The following is a 23,931-nucleotide window of genomic DNA, read 5'->3' on the forward strand; positions in this document are numbered from 1 at the left end:
AGTGAATCAATTTGGCACTATGGAACCAATATTTTGCATATGCCATAATTTTACTCAAACAATATTTTTACATTACTTAAAATTAAATTGCTTCTTCAGCTTTCCCTTGAAGAGAGTGTCCGGGGTTACTCGACTTTTCCCTACTTAGCTGTGATCACTGATCTCTATAATAACTATAAGTATGATAAATATAAGTTATTATAGAGATCAGTGGTTGTGATGTTATGAATGTTATTTCGCTAATGATATAATAAGAATTACTTACTTAAAGTTTTTAATACATTTATTTACAAATACATTTTTTTACTTATATTATATACTTTTTTTACTTATATTAAAAAGTTGTTCCAAGTATATCCTTGGTTTCACTCCTAGAGGATTTATAGTGGTTTGTTGTACTCAAATGCGTCGCGTACTATATCCAAATGCGTTTCGGTATACATTTTTCCGCTCCGGTCTTGTTTTAAATTTGTTTGTTTACCGCAATCTGAGTTGTTTTCCTGAAAATAGATTATTTCGTAAAAATTTTTGTCATAAAAGTTTATGAATGATTTGTTATCACTTTTATATCAATCCACTGTTATCATTTTTTTAATGAGTTTTTTAAAATCGGAAAAGACATTTAATAAATAGTTATCTTTCGATTGCAAAAGAACTATTAGCTATAAACTTTATTAGTTAACTTTTTTTTAAGCTTTACTATTAATTGCATTAAAAAAATTTTGATTTCAGATAAATAAAATGACATTAGAATCTTTTTTTGGATGTGCATTTGTAGCATTTGGTCCTGCATTCTCCATGTTTGCAATTACTGTATTTAATGATGCTCAACAAGTACTTGTTCTCATCAGCAGGTTATTTTAAGAAATACAAATTTGTTTAGAAATATAATTTTGTAGTTTTCTTTTGTGAATTAATCATTTTTTACGTAGTAGAGCTTATTATATAAATTGTTTATACTTTTGTTTGGTATCTGTAACTTAAAGATGATAGGAAGTAATTGATTCTGATTAGTATTTTAATAACCGGTTTTGTTTTTCTAATAATTATTTGTAATTCTGAAGTAAACCTTTATGAATTATCAATTTTATGAAATTATCAATCAAATTAATTTATTAGATTAATAAAATTTACCAAAAATTGACATTGTTGTTTATAACAAAATTTGTTGTTGTTTATAACAAAATTCAATAGGATCTACCTAATCTATTTTGCTGACTCTTTATTTACATTTCTGCAATAGTTAAATTCAGTATATTTAATTATTTGTGCCCAATTTTTATTAACACTATTATTATGTATAGCTTATAGAGTTATTATTTTATTACATTGAAGCTATAATCACGATGTTTTATAAATTAGTTTTTGAATAAACAAATGTTTTAAAAAGTTTTAAATGTTTTCAAAAGTATAAAGTTGAATGCAGATGTCTTGCTTTAAATGAATGAACTGTTCAAGCTTTAACAATATCCATCAATGTGTTCCAATAGTTTGCAACTCAGTTTAGTAAAATATTTTCTCTATAATTACGGGCTGAAACTTCAATCATTATTAATATACTAAATATAATTTAAAATGGAATTGCAATTTAATTAAGCAATTTGAAAAATGAATTCTATGCTGGGTTTAATTCACACCATCTCTTTAAAATACTTCTTACGAAAAATAATTAAAAATGATGAATTGTAGAAGGAAAAAATTCAACAGACAGTATACTAGTTGTATGTAAATGTATGTGCTATGTAGAATGTTGAATGTATTATTTACAGCTATAAACTTTAGTGTTAAGCCATTATATACTGTAAAAACACTTGTGAAGAAGTCATTTAAAATACAAGCTAATTCTTCTGTATTAAAAGGATTCCGGAGTACCAAGATAATTTGTGTTTAGTACATATATAAACAATTAAATTAAACTTACCAATACAAATTATTTATTGAGATAGTAACAAAAAACATTTCAGCTTTTTTATTTATGTTGTTATATATGCTGTTTTTAAGCCTAATTTTAGGGTTACCATTCTGCATAGTTTTTGTCTTTATTATAAATATATCTGGTTGGATTAATGATTGCGCGTGTTCACTGAAGAAGTTTTTGTAAATGACTTAATTTATGCACAAGTTGGGTTTTCTTTTTTTAATTTGTCTTTAGTGGTTATAATAAAATTTTTACGCTGCATTACAGTTTATAAAGTATTAAAGCTTATGGTGTCACCAGAGTGTTTTGGCAAAGCAAAAATTATAACTAAAGTATTTTTTTTTTAATTTATTCACTTCCCTTAGGCAAGGGGGCCACTATAGTCAAGGTGGCTTCTTTTTTTTGTTGTTGTTATTGTTACAACCCTAGTTAACTCTGAAAGCCTTAAAAAATTAGGCTGCTGCATGGAGAAACAAGTTAAGCACAGTACTACCAGAGACTTGGTGGGGATCAAACTCAGAACTTATTGCTTCTGAAGTAAATGTTCTACTACTACAGTGCTACTGTATTTTATTAGGCTTCTCTTAATAAAACTACTTTTATTGAAAAAACACATACATAGTATTTTGTTTTCACTAGCAATCAAATGTATCATTTTAAACTTAACCCAAAAAATATAATAATGTTTTTGGTTTTTAGATTTCATTAGAGCAACTTGCTTTTAATAAATGTCTCAATGATTTTGAACTTTTTCATATCTTACTTGTATTACATTTGTATAACACTTCTATTAGTTTTCTTTTTGAAATAAAACAAATATAAATACATCTTTTAATGCATTATTTAACCATCATATGACTTTTAAACATATTGTACAGTTTATAGAATTTTTTTATATGGCTCCTGTTGCATAGCAGAGCCTAGTATGAAAGACATAATGGTTTTATAACAATAAAGCACTACAGACAAGCATTTAACTTTTTATATTTTATCAATAAATCTTTTTAAAATTTTAAAAAGTTTTCAATAGTAATATTATTCACAAATTCTATTTCACTTATTTCTTTCAGAATTTTTTAAAAAGGAAATCAACAAGCTTGAAAATTTCCCATGCGAAAAGCAGTAAGGCATTTAAAATGATGTTTTTGTTAATATCTCTTAAAATAATTTGTTTTTAGAATTTAATTAATTCTAAACTTCTTAAATTTTATTTAACATATGAACACAGTTTTTTTCAGCATTTTTAGTTTATCATTTATAAAATTAAAGAAATTACCAAGATTGTGTTTAGGTATCATCATCAATTCTTTTGCAGCATGCAATTTTTTTAATTGTCAGCTTTGTCATCAGCTTTACTTAATACTTTTGATTCTTTCTTGCAATATCTTTATTTTTATTAACCTGTTAACATGTCGAGACTTAAATTACAAAACTATAAAATATATTTATTTTAAACCTAGTTTTAATTAGGACAAAAATGTTAAAAAATTATCTTTTTATTTAATACTGCTTTGTGTTTCACTAATAATTTCTACTAAATTAAATGACCAAGTGCAGCTTACTTTAAGTGTCTAGAGTGCAAGGCTAAAATAGATATTTTAAATAAATTTTTTTTCTAGGGTATAGATAAATATCTGCTTTTTTGATTATAGTACTTTGGTTTTTTTATCTAACTAGTTTCTCTGCAGGGGGCTTGTTAATCAAGGTTAGTATTTTGGAGTTAAAAAATAATAAGCACAAAAAAAATAAGTAGAAAAAGAAGTAAAAAAGCCTGTAGTAGTTTTTTTAGTAGACTGTAGTAATTTTTTCAGCTTTGAATCTTTCTGGTGTGTGGCATTGCTTCTATGACCTTTTCAAATATCAAATTTAAACATTGTTACTTAAATTTATAATAAGTATAGTTTGCAAATATATGTATTCAAAATATTTTAGACAGAATAAAATAATATGCTCCATAAGTTATTACTTCAATTTTACTAATTTTATAATAGTGATTGTATTGTATATTATGAACATGCAATAGAATTAAGATATAAAATGAAATGTATGTTATTTGCAATATAAAAATTATATAAAATATACTGACATATTAGTGCTGTGTTGCTTTTATAATTTTTACAAATATAAAGTTCTAACTTGATTTGAAGATTAAAACTTAAACTTTTTTTATTAATTCTAATAATGTTCTTCAAATCTGGTTTGCTACCTTAAAAAACTTATAAGTTTGTTAAGGTAGCAAACCAGATTTGAAGAACATTATTAGAATTAATAAAAAAAAAGAAAGTTTATTAAAACTAAAAAAAAAAGAGGCTCTGCTAAAGATTCAGCAAATCAGAAAAGTTCTAAGGATTACTTAAAAAATGTTTTTAAGGTGGTAAACCCGATTTGGAGAACATTATTAGATAAAACCAACAAAAAAAAGTTATGACAAGGATAAGCTAGAAGATTAGATTTTTTTGGAAGATCAGGAAGGAGAAAGAATATTAAACCTTTGGGCAAAGGATGAGAAGTTAAACTTCAAAGGTTAAACTTGACAATTAAAAATGTTGGATGATATTTTTATTAAAAAACATTTCAGATGAAATTAATATTCTTTAATGCTTAAATAGAAAATTAAGAAACGCAATTGATGGTATCTATTTATGAAATCAAACTCAATTCTTATTTGAGTTCTGATTGATTATATGATTCTGATTTTAGCCCATTGACTGTTATCAAGTAATCTATCCAGTGACTGCTATCAAAAATAATCAACTTAATCTTTGCACTTTTGGCTTTATATATATATATATATATATATATATATATATATATATATATATATATATATATATATATATATATATATATATATATATATATATTATATATATATATATATATATATATATATATATATATATATATATATATATATATATATATATATATATATATATGTAAGCTTTGTAAGCGAGAGGTTCGGAGTTCGACTCCCACCACGTTCCTGGAAGTACCGCGCTCAACTTAGTTTCTCCGCGCAGCGGCCTTGCTCGGAAAGGTTCGTGTTTTGGAGTTAAAGAGTTGAGAGAGGGTTGCACCACGAATAACAACTAAAAAATAAAAAACACAAAAAAATGAGTAGCCTCCTCGACTCTAGTGGCCTCCTCGGGCCTTGGGGAGGTAAATAAAAAAATATATATATTTATATATATATATATATATATATATATATATATATATATATATATATATATATATATGTATATATATATACTAATTCACTCCCAACAAGACTGCAAGCAACCACTATTAAGTTGGGAGTTGCTAGAAAATAAAGAATAGCATTAAAGAGCAAGAAAACGGTTGACAGAAGATTTGAAAAGTTGTAGGTTGTATGAAAAACATGAAGATGGGAGCGAGTTCCAAAGAGTTGAAGTGCGGGGAAAAAAAACAAGATGAATAAAAGTTTTCAGAACATGTATGGACAGTTACAGTGACTCTGCTGAATGATGAGTCATTCAGCAGAGTCACTGTAACTGTCAGATAGAGTAGGTCCGACTGTAACTGTAATTGGCAGATAGAGTAGGTCCGACTATATTTACAATGTGTTTTTGGACTAGAAGAGAATCACTAAAAAAAAACAGTCTAAATATGACAACAATCCACTACACCATTATCTTGCGGTAGTGGTGTAGTGGAAGAGCGCTCGCTTCACAAGCAAGAGGTTCCGAGTTCAATCCCCACCATGTCCCTGTTAGTACCCCACTCAAATTGTTTCTCCACACAGCGGCCTTGTTCGTCAAGGTTTGTGTTTCGGACTTATAGAGTTGAGAGAGGGTTATAACTGGGGAGGTGAATTAACAAAAAAAAAAAAAATAAAGGGAAGAATAAGAGATTTATCAAGGTAAAGAATGGAATTAGGATTAAGGAAATGGTAAGCAAAATAAGGAGTAGTACCTTAGCAGGTGCCAACTTTACAATAGATTATATACATGGTTTTCATGAGAGATCAGTAGTGAATGATAGTTCATAAAGCAAAGTAGCGGGCTCAGTGAGTGTGTTGCCATTCATCAATAAAGGTATGTCAACAATATTTTTGTATTTGTTTTCAGTAAATAACTGAGTTTTGTTGAAATTCACAAGCCACTTCAAGCTTCAAGTTGTTACAGAAGAGAAATCAGATTTAAGATCAGCTGCCTGTTTCAAACAATCAAAAAGAGAAGGCTTTGTCAAGAAAAAAGTTGTCAGTTAAGTCATAAATAGAGCCACTTTAGGTGTAAGACTGTCAGGAAGATAATTAATATAGAAAAGAAACATTATAGGACTAAGAATAGAACCTTGAGGTACTCAAGAAGTTACTAGAAATATAAAGAGTGTTGGCCTTTGAGGATGACTTTAATACTGCGGTTATAAAGAAATTATTTAGTAATAGGCTTTCTTAAATACATCATATAAAACATGCTTATAGAGATTAGCTTGTCAAACTTTACTGAAAATTTTTAGTATATCAAGAGCAATAGCTCCTCCTCCATCTAATGCATGATATAATCTTTCAGTTACAGGGGTTAGCAAGTCAGCCATAGAACGAGAAGATCAAAATTTATATTAATTGTCAGAGAGTAAGTTATTAGGCTCAAGATGAGATATTAGATATTTGTTGATTAAAGACTCAAAGACCTTACTAATATCAGAGAGTAAGTTGATTGGATGATTGTTGAAGGATTCGTAGTGTACTGTAGAGTTTTTAAAAATTTGAACAAAGAATAATGGAGCTTAGCATCTGAATATCATTAGATATTGCAACTGTACAAGAATGTGAAAACCAAGGAGTAAAATGAGGTCTGACTTCAAAATGAAGTTAAAGATGAGAAGGAATAAGCTTCCATACCTATCTGGATCCAGGTTACAGGTTGGCTAACACAGTTACTAAAAAAACCTATAACTATATAACAGAAAAAACAGATACAACTATAGACATGACAGGTATTATAGTTATGTCAACTCTTGCAAAAGAAGAAAAAATGCAATAAAAGCTTCTACTTATTCATGCATTTTGATTCAAAAAAATTCTATGAAATAAATGCAGGAAAAAAGAAACATACTTAAATGGTGTTTCTCCTTTATTATCATCCTCTGTTGAAGATCAGTGTATAGGTGTTATGGGCCTACTAAAGGAATACAAACTTAAATCAAAAGTAGGAGGCCTTTGTTTCAATACAGCTGCAAGCGATACTGGAATCAGAAAAGGTTTACTTATAAAGATATCCTACAATTTGCATAAATAACTTCTAAAAGATATTTATGCAAAGTGGTATTTAAAATCTAGTAATGTTTTAAAGGCTCCCAATTATTTATGAAAGCTATCCATCAGATGCATTAATACAGAGATATTTGTTTAAATATAAAAGCAGTTGATGCTGTGCTTGATTCACTTTACAAGCACACTTGATACTTTGACTCAATTATGATTTCACTAGCTCTACTGGATGAAGTCCTTCTCTTTAAAAACAAAAAATTGCAGCTGCAATTTTCTTATTTAAAATCTGGAAGAAAAAAAAAAGTCAAAGAAGGTTACTAGAATAATGCAGCATTATGTTTATTGTTATTATGTTACAACAATGAAAATAAAAAACATAACAGATTAATATCTGTGAATTAAATATACTCTGCTTTCAGTATCTCTGAGAAAAGCTTCACCAGTCTAACCAAAAAAAAAATCAATTGTTTTTTCTCTGAAGCCGTCTATCGATGAAACAGAACATTAAGAAAAAAAAACACAATTAATTAGATAAACTATAGAAGAAAGTTCCACAAGTTTATTTATTTAAAATAAATTGTTTTTTGATTTGATAAATAAAACTGTAGTGATAACATAGGGAGCACAAATTTGCAAATGTATTTAATAAAGATTTTGAATACATTTGCAAACTATATTTACTATGAATCTAAATAACATTATTTGAATTTAGTTTTTGAAAAAGTCATACAAGCAATGTCGCATTGCATAATGAACCACTTTTAGTTGATTTAAAAGGTAAACTATACAGCTTTTTATGTGAGAAGAAAAAGGTATTATTATTTAAATTAAAAATTTTAATTAAATATTTATCTATGCTAAAAACAAGTTTATTAAAAATAGTTATGTTAGCCCTATCCTCAAGACACTTAAAGTAAGCTGTTTTGGTAACTTTCAAGTTCTTTTTTTTTTTTCCAAATGTGATTTAAGGGCATGGAAAAAATGATTCAATAATGCTGAAATTTTTTTTTTTATAGTGAGTTTTAACATATTTATAGTGAGTTTAAACATATTTATAGTGAGTTTTAATATATTTATAGTGAGTTTAAACATATTTATAGTGAATTTAAGCATATTTATAGTGAGTTTAAACATAATTATAGTGAGTTTAAACATATTTACTTCAAATCTAAACAGTTTTTCAGATTAAAATTTTTTTTCTTCTGAATACCCCTAATATAATACTTTAATAGCCTTATAAATATCCTTATAATCTTAAATATTTACATTAAATAGGTTTCAATCGGCCATTCAATGGTTTTCCATATATAAGTTTTTGCTTGACCAAATAGATTTAAACTTTAGTTTTTTTTTTCCCAGCAAGCACTTAACCATTACACTACTACTCCATAGTTAAAAAAAAAACCTAAATTTAAAAAAAAAACAGCATGAATAAATTGTACCGTTTCTTCCTAAGGACACGAGACATGATTTTGTGGATGATAATTAAGAAAATCACAGGTAAAGCATGACAAAAGGAGCATATGCTGCTTTTGTAATATATGATTTTTAGTGGAGATTTTTTATATTTTTGTTTCACATATCTTTTGTTGCTTATTCTTTTTTTGGTGATTTTATCATTAAGGGGCTGTTTATATGGACAAGGTCTTTCTTATTTTCTAAACCCAATGAATGAGCATTAAAATTGCATTTGTATGAATGAAGTAACTTTTATACAACAACAGCAAAAAATAATAATAACATCAAGGTCACTCCTCCTATTTGTAGTTAGGTTGACTTCATTTAAATAAAATATTTATTTTAAGAATACACGCTATGAAAAAAATTAAATTGTAAAACTTTAGATATTCGCATATCCTTTTAAGCCCTCAGGTATCTCCTGGCCTTTTTTTTTCTGCCTAATTCAAGAGCTTTATTAGTAGATATAAAAGTAGCAATAACTTTATACTACTTGAAAGATTTTGATTCTTTGGTTATGATTGCTGATATCTTGGGCATATTTGGAATTGCAATATGCACTGCTTCTGCTCTTATAATTCCAGTTTTAAAACAATATCAAATCACCCAAGTAAATACCCAAGTATTTAAGTCAAGATTTTTATAAAGCATCTTATAACTCATAACACAATTTGTAAGGTTTTCTACCACTTGATCTTGAAGATTTTTAGCAAAATCAGTCATTTTGAATGACAGTTGCAACCAATATTAGTACGAGATGATTTTTAAGTTAAAGGAATCTCAGCATACATGTATGCGCAAATTTAGTTATTTAGTTATGTCAAGATTGCGGTAAATGGAGTAGCCCTGCATACAGACTACTTGCTTTCCATATAAACAGCCTTTTAATATCATTATTTTTTGTGTATGTTTAATGTAGACTTTGTATATATGTTTACTTTAGTGCTTTTTTTTGGCTTTTATCTTTATTGGTATCAGCAATGTGGTGGCAGTTATTCAATTTCACATTTCTCAAAAATTATCTGGTTTTTAGTATGATTTTTTCAGTTATATTCCAAGAAGTTTTTCGGCTATTTCTCTGGATGGTTCTAAGGTAAACATTTAATTTTTAAAAAGTAACTTTTTAAACCTCACTAACAGTAATGTTTAATATCCTGCATGTATTGTTAAAGTACCAAATAGTAGCATATAGTTGCAAATAGCAATTTGCTAAATATATAGCAAACAAATTGCAGAAGCATAACAGCTATGTTGCATTTTTCAGTTGAAAGCTTGTTACATAGTGGCTGTTACATTCTATTTACAAAAATTAAAATATGTATGATAATTCTTTTTTTTATTATTTATAGCACATATTATCATTGAAAAAAAATACTTTATATTAAAAAAATTTATATAACATTTTTTATTTATTGCATTATATTTTATTAATTGTTGCACATTTAAAATGTCTTAATGTTAGTTATTGTTCAGATTTATAATTTTTTATGTCTAAATTAACTGTGTGATTTTTTTTAATATAAAAGTTACAAAAAATTGTTGTATATTTTAAAAATTGTTGTATCTTTTCTTCATATTAATTTCAAATGATTACTATAATTTTTTTTGTTTGTTTTGTTATCATAGTATTTTTTTTATTATTACAGCTAGTGTTTTTTAATATTGAATATAAATTTATCCAGAAAAAACGATGGTTTTTCTGCATAAATTTAAACTGCAGTTAATTTATACTACATGCAGTTAGTTTCATGAGTTATGTCTTATCCTTAAACAGGATGTCCTGGTTTAGAACGAGAACAAGTTTGTGCATAATGTTATAATTTCATGTTTGTTTCTCTGCCTGGAATGCACACAGTCAGTGGCATAAAAGCCGTATAAACAGGGTAGACAAATGCCAAGGACTCTTATTCTTTAATATTGTTTTTTCATTTCTTAAAAAAAAAAATGTGTTGATAGTGAATTTGCATTAAATAAACATTTTAATTTATTGATTTAGGCTAAATAATGCTTTGTGGTAAACTTAAAATATTAAAAATTAAATTTCATGTCATAGATGTACAGGTTCATTGCAAAATGAAGAAGAAGAAAAAAGCAGAAGTTGCTGATTCTAAATGCAAATGACTTGACCAATTTCTTTCACAAACTCCAGATCCGCCCATTCAAGAAAGTCAAGTCGCTAAACACAATGTTTCTCTTCCTGACTGTGAATCACCTATTTTAAGGGAAAATGTTAATACAATCATATCTGGGCAAATAATAAATAACATTAATACTAGAAATAGAAATTAACTAAATAAACCAACATTTGAGCAGATGTATCAGAAAGATATACAACTGAATGCATTTGTTTTGTCAGCTCAATTTCCAACTGATCTTGGAGTCCTTTTCCAAACAATAAATAGTCCTGATTTGGTAGAAACTATTCTGCAGCATGTTCCATGTAAGCCAGTAGGACCATTTGATAAAGGAAACTTGTATGTTGACCACAATTGACTATGCTTTTCCTAAAGCCTGGGTCGGGCTTATTGTGAGCCTTGCTGGTTGTTTGCTTATTGATGTGATTTAAATCTGGAACACCACCAACATGTTTGCGAACATCCGAAAGAGAAATGCTAGATTATTTTATGATGACTCAAAACAAGATCAAAGGATTCAAGAAGCAAACTTTTTCGTTTAAAGTGAATGTTTTTTATCCTATTATTGACACTGCAATATATCAACTGCAGCTATGCTTCCAGGGCCACAAAAAGATTACTGATTTGTTCAAATTTTTGCATCCTCATCATCTCAAGAGTTTGTTGCATACTGAAATGGAATTTGCTGCAACCAAATTTTTAAAATTATACCTTTATAATATGAATGATACGAAATTCTCTCATACCAGCAAGAATTTTTGAGGACTTGTGCAAAATTTAGACTGTCTGAGATATTTTGCAATACCTTATCAAAGTGAAACTAATTCTTTTGATGTCAGAATTAGCAACTGCATGTGTTCTCTTTGTAACACTTCCAGTGACTGTTGTACCATGTGAATGTTTGTTTTCCAAACATAAGATCATCAAAACCTACATACAGTCAACTGTTTCTCAAGATTGACTTTGATGCAGGTAATCTGCGGTGCTTTAACTAAACTGAGCAATGAGCCCACAGAGAAATTTTTTTATTGAAAAAACTTTTTTTATAAATAGTTAAAAGAAAGAAAAACAAACAGATGTTTAGAATGATTATCTTTTTTCGAAATAGCTTGGTGCTGAGCCTCTAAATGCCAGTAATAATAAATATGATTCTGAGGAGAAGTTTATTACCACCACTACATAAATTTTGATTACACAAAGCAATTATATTTTTTCTTTATCTTATATCTCCTATCATTTTATGTTTGTTTATTTTAAATATTGGTATATCTATGCGTATATATCAAGCCTTCTCAGGAGATGCACGTTGTTGCACGCCTGAATAACCGCGCATGCATTTTTTTTTTTTACAACTTAGCCAAAGTTCTGTGTATATATTGATAATTTGCGTGTTTTAAAAAATGCACTGAAAAATTCAAACTAATTTAAAGAGAAAATTAAAAACAAACAAACCATAAACTGAAAAGATAAACAAACTTAACGAATGATAAAATAAATAAAAAATAAACCAGAGAAAATAATAAGCACAACTAAAATATTTTTTAATTTAGAAGCATCTCAATTAATAGTTCAAACTTAATTAATTTAAAAGCTAATAATTTTTTAATTAATAATTTTCTCAATTAATAGTTTAAAGCTAATAATTTTTCCTATGCCATGTTGATGTAGTGCTTGATTTAGGTTGATTAATTGCATCATTTATAAGGCGAAACTGTTATATCAGCCTTCAACTGGATGGATCAAAGCCTGCTAACTGATAATTTACTTTTTATGTTTTATTTGCTTTGTAGACATTAGAAAATATCAAAGTTTCAGGCTTTTAAATAATTAAGTTTCAAAGTAATTAAGCTTGGATTAAATAACTTTGAAACTTCGATTTTTTCTAAATTCTTTTTAGTGAAACACTTAAATTAAAATAAAAACATATCATTTTATGCTTTTATTTTTTCTGGTTTATTTTTTATTCATTTTATCGTTCGTTAAGATTTTTATTTTTTTAGTTTTGTTTTTTGTTTTTTTTTAAGTTTTTATTTCTCTTTCCAGTTTTTTAGTTTGTTTATTTTTAATTTTAGCCTAAGTTCACATTAGTTTATTCAGCGCATTTTTTAAATGCTTAACTTAAAATATGCAAGGAGACTTTTATTATGGTTACTTTGTGTTGCTTATTTGTTCTGTTTGTTTTAGATATATTTTAACAATGAAATTACTGTTTACTATGATTTGTGCATAAGCTTTTTCTCCTTAAAATAAATCTGTGTTTATTCTGAACATCTGTTCGTTTTTCTTTGTTTTTATTACTTATCCTCCTTTATAAAAAAAGTTTTTTCAATAGAAATGTTTCATATTTCTCAGTAGGCTTGCATTGCTCAGTCTACTTCAAGCACCACAGATTACCTGCATCAAATATAATAAAATTTGTAAAATATGCGCGTAAGCATAAAAGTATTCTCCACAACTTTTTCATTATCTCCACAACTTATTTCATTACTCTCTAAACTATTTAGAAATATGCATCTGAAAAATATCTGTGGTTTTAATTTTTAAAAACACTGGAGATCGTTGACTCTTTTAAGTCTCACCTAATCAGTCTTCTTACTATTGTCAGCAAAGTTTTTGAATTATTAGTTAATAAACTTCTGATATCTTATCTTGAGTCTAACAACTAATCCTGCAGCTGTATTAATGTCTCTCTGTTAAACTAACAAAGAATTTGAGTGTGTGTTAAGAAAAAAACTCTAAATGGCTGGTTATAAAACGGAGAAAATTCTAATCTTTCTAGTATTCTAATCCTTCCATTTAGGCTCTGTATATTAACTGCTCCAATAATTTTTTTAGTTTAAAATTCCTCCGTTAGTCAGCTCTATTAACTAGTTTTTTGTGCTGTTTTTCTCATTGGCATCAAAATTTGCGATGCTAACAGATGATGATTTTGTTTAATTGGTAAATTGCAGCCATTGATTTTTTAAATAATAGTTGCTGATAATTTTCTTTAGTGTATAAACTATTTATTAACTTCAAAATGAGTTATTTCACTGTGTATCTTGTACTGTGTCCTTTTTGTTTAAGAAATTAACAACTTATTATTTATGAACTTTTCTTAGGCTTAAATGAATCTTTAAACATACAAAAAATGTTACTCAACTTTTTAATTATAATAATATTCTCTAAAAACCAGAAAAACACTATCTCAAAAACATTTAAAAATAACTCTTAAATAATAATATAATATAAAGTGCTTCACACAAAAAAACAAATTATGCCCAAATTCCTTTAATAAGTTGTGCCCATATTCTTTTAATTAAACTTGGTATGATTTTAACGGAGAAATTTTTATGTAACCTCTACAGTGCTTTGTCTTAGAGCATATAGAAAGCTTTATGGACACCCAATTTATATTTTGTTGCTAGAGTCCTAGATGTATGTATGTATATATATATATATATATATATATATATATATATATATATATATATATATATAATATATATATATATATATATATGTATATGTATATATATATATGTATATATATATATATATATATATATATATATATATATATATATATATATATATATATATATATATGTATAAATGTGTAAATATATGTATGTATGTATATATATATATGTATAAATGTGTATATATATATATATACAATATATATTAAATAATATAAATATATACACAGTCGTGTGACAATTTATTATGGCCACCCACAATTTTTTACATTCTCAAGTTTCAAAGTCTTATTTTAATATTTTTTTGTGATTTGTGTACTCAAAAGCAATTTTTATTTAAGAAATTGGTATTTTTTTGACAAATAAAAAACATTTAACAAATTGTTAATAAATTTTATTATTTAAATTTTACTACAAATATATTCAAGAACAACATTTGGTGATTCCTCCTTTAGCCTCTATAATATCTTTTGATGCATTTTTCAGCAATTTCCTTCAATTTTTTATAATGGTTCCAATGGTGAATAATTCTTTCTATTAAATACACTATATTTTTAATATTTTCTTTAGATATTTGTTTTTTTAGGAGCGCCCAAACATTTTCTATAGGATCTAGGTCAGGAAAGTTTCCTTGCCAATCAGGTAATGAAATATTTTGTTCTGATAGATGTTTTTTAACTGATTTAGCCGTGTGACATGGTGCCCCATCCTGCATGAAGGGTTTTTTTTACCTGGACCAAACTATTCTGCCAATTGCGGCAACAATCTTTGTTCCAGGACTTTTTCATATTGTTACTGATTCATTATTCCCTCAACAATATAGAGCCTTTCCATTCCTCTTCCACATATCACTGACCAGATCATCACAGAGGTGGGGTGTTTAACAGTTTTAATGATACAGTCCAATAAGTATTTTTCCCCTTTCTTTTTTTTACATATTGAGCTTTCTTTATTAACACTTGGAAAGTACTCTCGTTGCTAAAGCATACCTTAAAATATTATACAAGGATTGTTAAGTGAATCTTTAAAGTTCGATGAAAGAAAAAAAATCATTTAAATTAATTTTATCAATTTCCAATCATCTTCTGTTAAATTCCTATATTTTTTTGCCCACTTCAGCCTTTTTTGCATCATTTTTGGTGTCAGTTTATGCTTCTTAGCTGGGCGTTGTGAAATATAACCAAGATTGTGTAGAACCATTCTCTTTGAAATTTTGAAAGATTTTTGACTCCAGATTGGTCCAGCTTTTTATTTATTTCATTGTTGGTGGCCTGTCTATTTTCTTAAACAATCTTGGTTAGTATTCTTTAACTGCGTGGTGTTAGGGTTTTCTTCTTTCCGCATTTACCGACCCTCTTTGGCATCAAGTTCTCCATATAACCCATTTTTTTGTGTATATTTTGTACGAAAACCCAAAAAATCCTACATTTTCTGGCAATTTCTTGTTGAGAAAAATAAGTATTTATAAAAAGTGCAATTTTTTGTGGTGACAAGTCCTTTTTTTCCCATAACTAAACTAAAAATATCACATTTTAGTACTACAGTTAAGAATTTGCTTTGGTACTTATAACTTTAAAAATATCAAATCAAATACAACTATATTTACTTTAAAATAAAAAGAAATATTCAAGTAACAATATTTTTACTGATATAAATAAATATTTTGAAGATAACCTAATAAACGAATTCAAAACTTTGGGATAAAACTCAACAAGTGCACAATAAAAAGTATATAATTAAGATGACATCATACAAAATGGCTGTCAAAAGTGACAGCGTTGCCAGTAGCAAAAAAAAAAGCACTGATTTTATGAGTTGAAACTTTATTTTAAACAAAGGATTAACTTTCAGTAATGAATTTTTACTCTTCATAGGAACAAAATAAGATTAAACTTCAAAATGATCAAATTTCATAGGTGGCCATAATAAATTGTCACACGACTGTGTATATATATATATATATATATATATATATATATATATATATATATATATATATATATATATATATATATATATATATATAATATATATATATATATATATATTGTATATATTCATGTACTTGTTTATTAATGAATCAAAGTACATGTATATTTCCTTTTATACATAATTAAACCCATAAATGTTATGCAGATACACATGTATTTAACATACATATATGCACGTAACAGTGCGTGCATTTTAATCAAATGCAAAATACATTTCATTTTATAGTAACATATATTATTTTAAAATCTAATAATATACATGTATTATTTTAAATATATGATATATAATACATAATATATAATAATATATAATACATAATATATAATAATATATTATTTTAAAATCTAATAATATACATAAATTTTTTCGCAATTAAGTGATAAATCATATAAATTTGATATTTTATATATTATAGTTAATTTGTTATTACAGTAAACTTATTTGTTTACGCTTGTTTTGATTGGATACTATTTTTTATTTTTCCTAATTTTATAGAAAATTCCTACTATTGCAGTTTTACAGTAGGGTATAGTAGGGTTAGATTTTGGCTTTAACAGCCTTCGGATAATGAAATTTACTCCTGCCATTAACCAATTGGAGACATTAGAATAGAAGTTTATTTTATGGCTGGCATTAAATTAGCTTATTGCAGGGTTTAACAGAGAGATATGATTACGGCTGCAAAATGGTTAACCATTTTTGCAGAAAGATTTTATTTCGAGTTAGTTGAAAGCAAAGATTATAGCTTTTGACTTTTCATACAATATATCTGTAAAAGTTTTTTAAAATGTTTAATCCTTCCTTTTTAACCACATTATTAAGTTATACTTTATGAACAAATTGCTGGACCTCTCATTAAAACTATAAATGCAATTCATTCAGACAAAGTTAGCATCTGCTATATCATATAACATCTGGTTCTCTTTATTGTGCTTTCATTATTAATTTTAAATCCTTATCAAAATTTAATCTTTTAGTCATCTTTTTATGGAATATTGTTGTAATATTTTAGATTCTTTTAATGATACTCTTATATTTTTAAAACAAAGTTAAGAAAGACATAACTGTAGTTGTATCTACTCTAGCTGCTAAATTGAGCCAATTGAGCCAATATTGGATTTAGAGAGTAAAAAATGAGTCACAAAATATGAGTAGTTTACAATGTACTTTGCCCTTGAGCTTGCTATGGCTGTTTTGCATCTATAGGGAATTGCATTCATGCAGAACTTATGTTGCTTTTTGCTTATGTTATTTACACTAACTATTTTGCAACTTCACTACTTTTTATATTCCTGGTTTGCATTTATACTTGGTTGTAGCATACCTAATATATTGACCTATTCCATATGAGTAGTTTTAAGGACAAGTCCTTAATTGTTAAATCTAAATCTGATTGTTGTTGTTTTTTTAATCTTACTTTTTTTTGATTTTCATGTTATATTTTGCTCTATATGCTCTTATATCCCAGGGCAGATAACACCAGGTGGTCCCCCCCCCCTTTTTTTTTTTTTTTTCATTTCAGAAAGTTCAAGATGTAAAGGACTTTTTTTAGAAATTGACAGTTGTGCCCTTTCACTTCGAAACCTGTGTCATCAGCCGTGTATCCAAAGACTTTCATAAAGCCTTATCAAAGGAACAAATAGTCATCAAGACTAATCCCAAAGTAGTGTCCATTATTGAATGCTTTTGTGTACTAAAGTACTATTCATGTCCTGAGTTGGAGGTGGCCACATTTGAACTTGTATTTCACAACAGTCCAGTCTTTTAATATTAATTTGATGTTCAACCAATTGAGTTATACAGCCATAAACAGCTGAGCTATTTTTCTAACTGTATTCCTATAATAAAAAACGTATAGTTTCTATTATAAATAAAGTCTGCTAAATAACAAAGTAATCTATCTTTTTTTGTATTTATTTACATAGTAAAATTGGTATTTTTAAATTATTTAAATTTTATTTAGGCGTGCAGAAGAAGGACTTATTGTTATGAATGGCTCATATACTCCATTAAGAAAGATTAGGTTTCATTATGGTAGTGTTTTAATATTTTTAGTAACTGGTTTTTAGGTTACAATAGTATTATTTTAATAAAAAATATTTTAAAATTTTAAATTGCTTCCAAATTAATGAATTCATATTACTTCTTTAATAATAGTTTTAAATAAAATTTTTAGATTATGAAAATTAAAAAGTAAATAACTATACATAAATAACTTGTTTCTCCACATAGTGCCCTTGTTTGTCAAGGTTCGTGTTTTGGAATTCTAGAGTTAAGAGAAGGTTGTAACCTCAATTAAGTAACCTCTTTGTCTGTAGTGGCCTTCTCAGCTATGGGGAGGTGAATTAACATTTAAAGAAAATTAAATAAAGTTCAAATTTACTGTTGAAATAACTCTTGTGTGTGCGCTTAAAAATTTAAAGTAATAAAGTAGTTTTATCTCTAACATTTTTAAAATTTTTATATCAAAAGTCTAAATCTATGGGATGCTTTATCTCGGCAACAAGAAGATAATAAAAAAATTTAAAATTTACAAGTAAAAAAGAATTTTTAACTAAAAAGAAATTTAAAATTAAAAAGTCTTATGTTATTATAGTAATACCACTATTTGATGTTTTTTTTCTTTAGCACAAAAAAATAATAAAACAAATCATTTAAACGGAATATTTAGTACTAAGTTTAATACTAAGTACTAAGTACTAAATACTAAGTACTAAATACTAAGTAGACCATTTTATGAAACACTACAATAATAATTACTAATGTAGTACAAGGTTTTGTTTACTAAAATAAACTTTTAAATATTCTTACTGTATTACTATTAATTACTATAGAACATTCATATTTCACTACTATTTTTACTTCAATAGAATTGGAGTTAGCATTTTGCCTATTTGTCTGTTGGCGATTCCAAATTGAAAAATGTCCAAATGATGTTTTTGAAATTTATTTAAAAATTATTAATTCATTGTAATGACTTCACAAGCAGCAGCAAAAATTTAAGAGATTGTAAATGAAAAGATTGAAATAAAAAAAAGGCTAAAAATAAAGTTGAAAGAAAAATTTGAATACTACAATAAAATTAATAAAGTAAGAACTTCAATCAAGTATAAAAAAGTAGCCATGTTTTAACCATGGGTTTCACCACCAGCTAAGTGAATTTAAATCTAAATAAGTACATCAAAATAAAAATTGTAGTTTACAACATATATAATATGTAAGTATCATATCGTTACAATATAAATGTTTTAAATGGTTCTTCACTTTTTAAATGTTGTTTTAAATATTTAGTATTTGTATTTTAAAAGACATCCTGATTATTTTTAAATGTTGTTTTAAATATTTAGTATTTGTATTTTTAAAAGACATCCTGATTATTTTTAATATCTTATTTTTCTTAACTCAAAAATGATATTTTTTATATATTAAACCTTGATCGGCAAGAGTTTGTTTTGAGAGGTCAAAACAGCAAATTCCGTCATTGCAGGCAGTCATTGACTGTTGATTGCCCTAAATTTTCCACGCTGGTTAATATTTCTAGTTGAACAATTATTTAAAAGGTATGTTTAACAGGGAAATAGGTTATTGAATCCAGATTACCTATTTATTGTTTTACCCTTTAGAGGATGTTTTAAAACGCAACTAAAATATAAAAAAGTTAAAAGCCAAAACAATTATTTTATGAAACTATAGCTTCAACCATTTTTTATCCCTTATAGTCAATAAAACACCATCTAACCGACAACTTTGAATTTTTAATAAAACAAATTTTTATTAAAATTTCTTTTAAAAAGAAATTTTAATAAAAATTTGTTTTATTAGAATTTCAAAGTTGTCGGTTAGTTCTTTGAAATAAAGTTAAAACTTTTTTTTTTTTTGAGACAACTGTTTTTGTTACAAAACTTTTTCTTAACTTGTTTTTATGTTTTAAGCGACTTTTAATTATCACCGGAATGTTAAAACTATAGGTACGCCTTTTGAAAACTACAGGTACGCGTTTTGAAACAGCTATTTTAATACTAATACAGCGATAATGACTTAAATCAGCCAGTAAAAATAGTTATATATAATCTTACAAAATATTTAATTTAAATACAAGAATGCTTCACAAATGCAGCTTTTCAAAGTTGCCTATTTTTCGCATCTACCTTATGCATAGTTTTATTATTATTAACTTTTTGAAAATCTTAAACAATGTCACTAATAAACGTCTAACATTATCTCTTATAAATTATTTGATCTTATTACCTCTCCCAAAGGTAAGACAAAACAATTTGCAAATAACTTTTCCTCTAACACATTTCTTGAATCTAAAGGTCACACTCTTTTTGTCATTCCAAAAAAACAGATTAATCCATTATTACACATCCAAATCACTCTTGCTTCAGCTAAAGTTATTTAGCAATAGAAGCAGGATATATTTAACAAGAGCTTAACTGAATCTTATTTTTCTGCTTGCTGAAAAATGGTATCTGTGGTTATAATTTTAAAAACTCTGGAGATCAACAAACTTCTACATTATTATTAGCAAAGTCTTTGAATCTTTAGTTAACAAATTTCTGAAATATCATCTTGAGTCCAAGAACTTATCTCTGATAATCAAGATTTCGATCCCTTCCACAACTGGACGACACTCTCTTTTATTTCCATTAACTTCTTGGGTACCACAAGGTTTCATCCTTGTTCCTATGATATTCTTCATTAATATTAATAATCTTCGTGATAATCTCATCTCTTAATAACCTTTGTGATAATCTCATTTCTTAATAACCTTTGTGATAATCTCATCTCTTAATAACCTTCGTGATAATCTCATTTCTTAATAACCTTAGAGATAATCTCACTTTTTAATAAGTTTAATAGGCTTAATAACAAACGAGTTCAAAAAAACATTTTTTTGATTTATCAGTTATGCAATGCAAAATCAGGTGATATCATAATAATTCCAAATAAATGATTTTTTTAAATAATTTTCAGCATCATAAGTTAATACTGAAAATTTTTTTTAAAAGATTTTTAAATTAATTTTTAGTGTCTGGCCTTGGTTACGGATTGATGAGTGGATTATTTGCAATGGTCAACATACTTGCTGATATCACTGGTCCAGGAACTGTTGGACTTTTTGGAGATAACAATCACTTTGTGATAGTTTCAGGTATTATATAATTTGATTAAAGATGTTAAGATGTATTCAAACTAGGGCTCAGAACTCTTTCATTTTAAGAACAAAATTATTTTTATCGGAATATTTATTTTATATTTTGCTTTACATTACTCGCAACAAAATATATATATATATATATATATTTTTATATTTATATTTATATATATATATATATATATATTTATATTTATATTTATATATATATATATATATATATATATAGAGAGAGAGAGAGAGAGAGAGAGAGAGAGAGAGAGAGAGAGAGAGAGAGAGAGAGAGAGAGAGAGAGAGAGAGAGAGAGAGAGGGAGAGAGAGAGAGAGAGCTTATCGATATTTAGTTAACACGGCTGTGAACTGGGCTTTGAATTTCTTTTTATTTATTTCAAACAAGTTACTTTTCTAGTTTTTTTTTGTATAAAATAAAAAAATTTTAAGTAAAAAATGGAAACTTTTGGCCCAATCTTTTTACATTTTGCACATTTTGAGCAACAATTGGTGCAGTGGTTAGAGCATTTGTTCAAAATTGAGAGGTTCATGTTTCGGGCCAGCTTTGAACATTTTTGTGACAGGTATGTAAGGAGTCGTGAACCTGCTAGTTAAATGCTCCTCTGCGGTGCTCTGTGACTAGACCGCAAGGACTTCTTAGGGCACCTTAATAACCAAATTTTTAAAAAATCATCTTCTTTTTAGGGACAATTTGTTATGCATAAAATGCAGCTTTTTTCAATATTATATTGTTTTCAGCTTTTTTGACCAATTGTTTCGTATTGTTACATACGTGTTGGGGAATACTCTTTTTTGATGCTATGGATGCAAAAAATTGGAAAACTGTGTTGTTTGTTTGCACTAGTCATCTTGCAATCTCTCTTTTGGTAAGGTGATATTTTAGCGCTTTCTTTTGGTAAATTGATTTTTTTTATTCTATGATTTGCTATTAATAATTAGTTAATTTTTTTTTTAGACTTTACTGAATAAACACTATACATATTGGCCTTCCTTAATAACTGGTTATATCCTTCTTGTCGTAATGAGTATATGGAGTTTCCGCGTTGTTGGAGGAAGTTCAAATAATTTAACTCAGCTATTTAAAAAGAAAGATTCTTCTTAGTGTGAAATAATCAAAGCTACATCTACTATGGATAATAAATTAATAATAAAGCTACATCTTCTATGAATAATAAATTAGTCGCATAATTTATTACAATATTAGCTACATCTACTATGGATAATAATTAATAGTAAAGCTACATCTTCTATGAATAGTAAAAAGTCGCATAATTTATTACAATATTCAAGGAGTATTCTAGAAGTAAGCCGATTTAGCTGTGCTTTTAAGAGTGAATAACTTAGTAGTTTATATATATATATATATATATATATATATATATATATATATATATATATATATATAATTATTTTTCTTTTTGTGATATTAGAACGTAAAAAAAATTACTGCATTACTAAAAACTTAAGAAAATGACTTGCTAATTTTCCATCTCTTCGCTATAAACCGTAAAGACAAAATGGTTTATAAAATTTTTGAATTCGAAAATGAAAAGTATAGATCAGTAGAGTACTAAAACAAAGCTTAATATTTAGTAATCTCAATGTAGAAAATATCACTCTTGATTTTGTAGATCATTCTGTAAAATTTTGTGTAATAACTATTCCGTAATTAAACAAATTTTGTGGAACAAACAAGTAAAGTTAAATAACGCTAGAGTATACGGTCGTCCTTAATAATTTTATAGTACCATCTTGTTAAAGTTTTGTTGAACGCATAGTTACTATAAAAATTAAAAAAATGAAGGTCACATTTGCATTCGTTTCAATGTTTTTGAATTAAGGCATATGAAATATTTATTTCATACAGAACATAGTTTTTATATGATGAAATCGATAACTTTAACAAAGTATCATAACTAACGCATAATCTTCGCAAATGGTACAAACCTATTCATACCTCATGTTGAACTTTTTTTAAGTACAATTAAAAAAACTTATTTACATTTGTATATGGTTTAAATGAATACTAACAAAACAAAATAGATTCTTTTTCATTATCTCTCGATAAAACGTTAAAAAACTAACTGTATTTTATCAATAGAAATTTATGTTTAAAATTTCTTTTGATAAAATTGTAGCAATGAGATTTTATATAGTTTTACAAAATTCTTTGGTTTTTAACTTAATAAAGGTATTACTCGGAGGTAATATATTAATTATGTATGCCCCAAAGTTTCCAAAATTAACTTTTCTAAAAATACACAGTTATATAAATTATACAGTTAATGTGTGGGGAACAACAAAAAAGTAAGTTACAACCTTATCGCTGACAGAAACTCGCGATCAATAAATCTATTTATATCTATCGATAGATATAAATACAAATTATTGTTTTTATATTTGAAGACTCCACGGGAAGAAACATCACTTTTTTTCATTTAGAGAAAACTCGATATTAAACTGACTATATTAAATAACCATTTTTCTTTACAATTAAAATTATATTTCAAACTTCTTTTTTTTAAATATGTTTTGCTGTTCGTATAAAAATAAAATAA

The 23,931-nt window shown here is 26.6% G+C and overlaps 1 protein-coding gene across 1 annotated transcript; it reads left to right on the forward strand.

Moving 5' to 3' along the window:
• The first annotated feature begins 726 nt into the window (after window positions 1-726).
• LOC100209823 (gamma-secretase subunit Aph-1) lies at window positions 727-22,529 on the forward strand. Its single transcript, XM_065812403.1, has 6 exons — window positions 727-854; window positions 9,559-9,708; window positions 18,167-18,237; window positions 21,236-21,358; window positions 22,112-22,239; window positions 22,329-22,529. The coding sequence occupies exons 1-6, from the start codon at window positions 742-744 to the stop codon at window positions 22,473-22,475; spliced, it is 732 nt and encodes a 243-aa protein (XP_065668475.1). The 5' UTR covers window positions 727-741; the 3' UTR covers window positions 22,476-22,529.
• Window positions 22,530-23,931: the final 1,402 nt, after the last annotated feature.

This window comes from Hydra vulgaris, chromosome 12 (assembly GCF_038396675.1).
Source record: "Hydra vulgaris chromosome 12, alternate assembly HydraT2T_AEP".
Taxonomy (NCBI): domain Eukaryota; kingdom Metazoa; phylum Cnidaria; class Hydrozoa; order Anthoathecata; family Hydridae; genus Hydra; species Hydra vulgaris.

Bases quoted from the DNA above. Each gene is read 5' to 3' on its own strand.
- LOC100209823 (XM_065812403.1), top strand. From the start codon at position 742: ATGACATTAGAATCTTTTTTTGGATGTGCATTTGTAGCATTTGGTCCT. The intron at 855-9,558 runs GTTATTTTAAGA...TGTTTACTTTAG, and splicing joins GTACTTGTTCTCATCAGCAG to TGCTTTTTTTTGGCTTTTAT. The intron at 18,238-21,235 runs GTAGTGTTTTAA...ATTAATTTTTAG, and splicing joins AAAGATTAGGTTTCATTATG to TGTCTGGCCTTGGTTACGGA.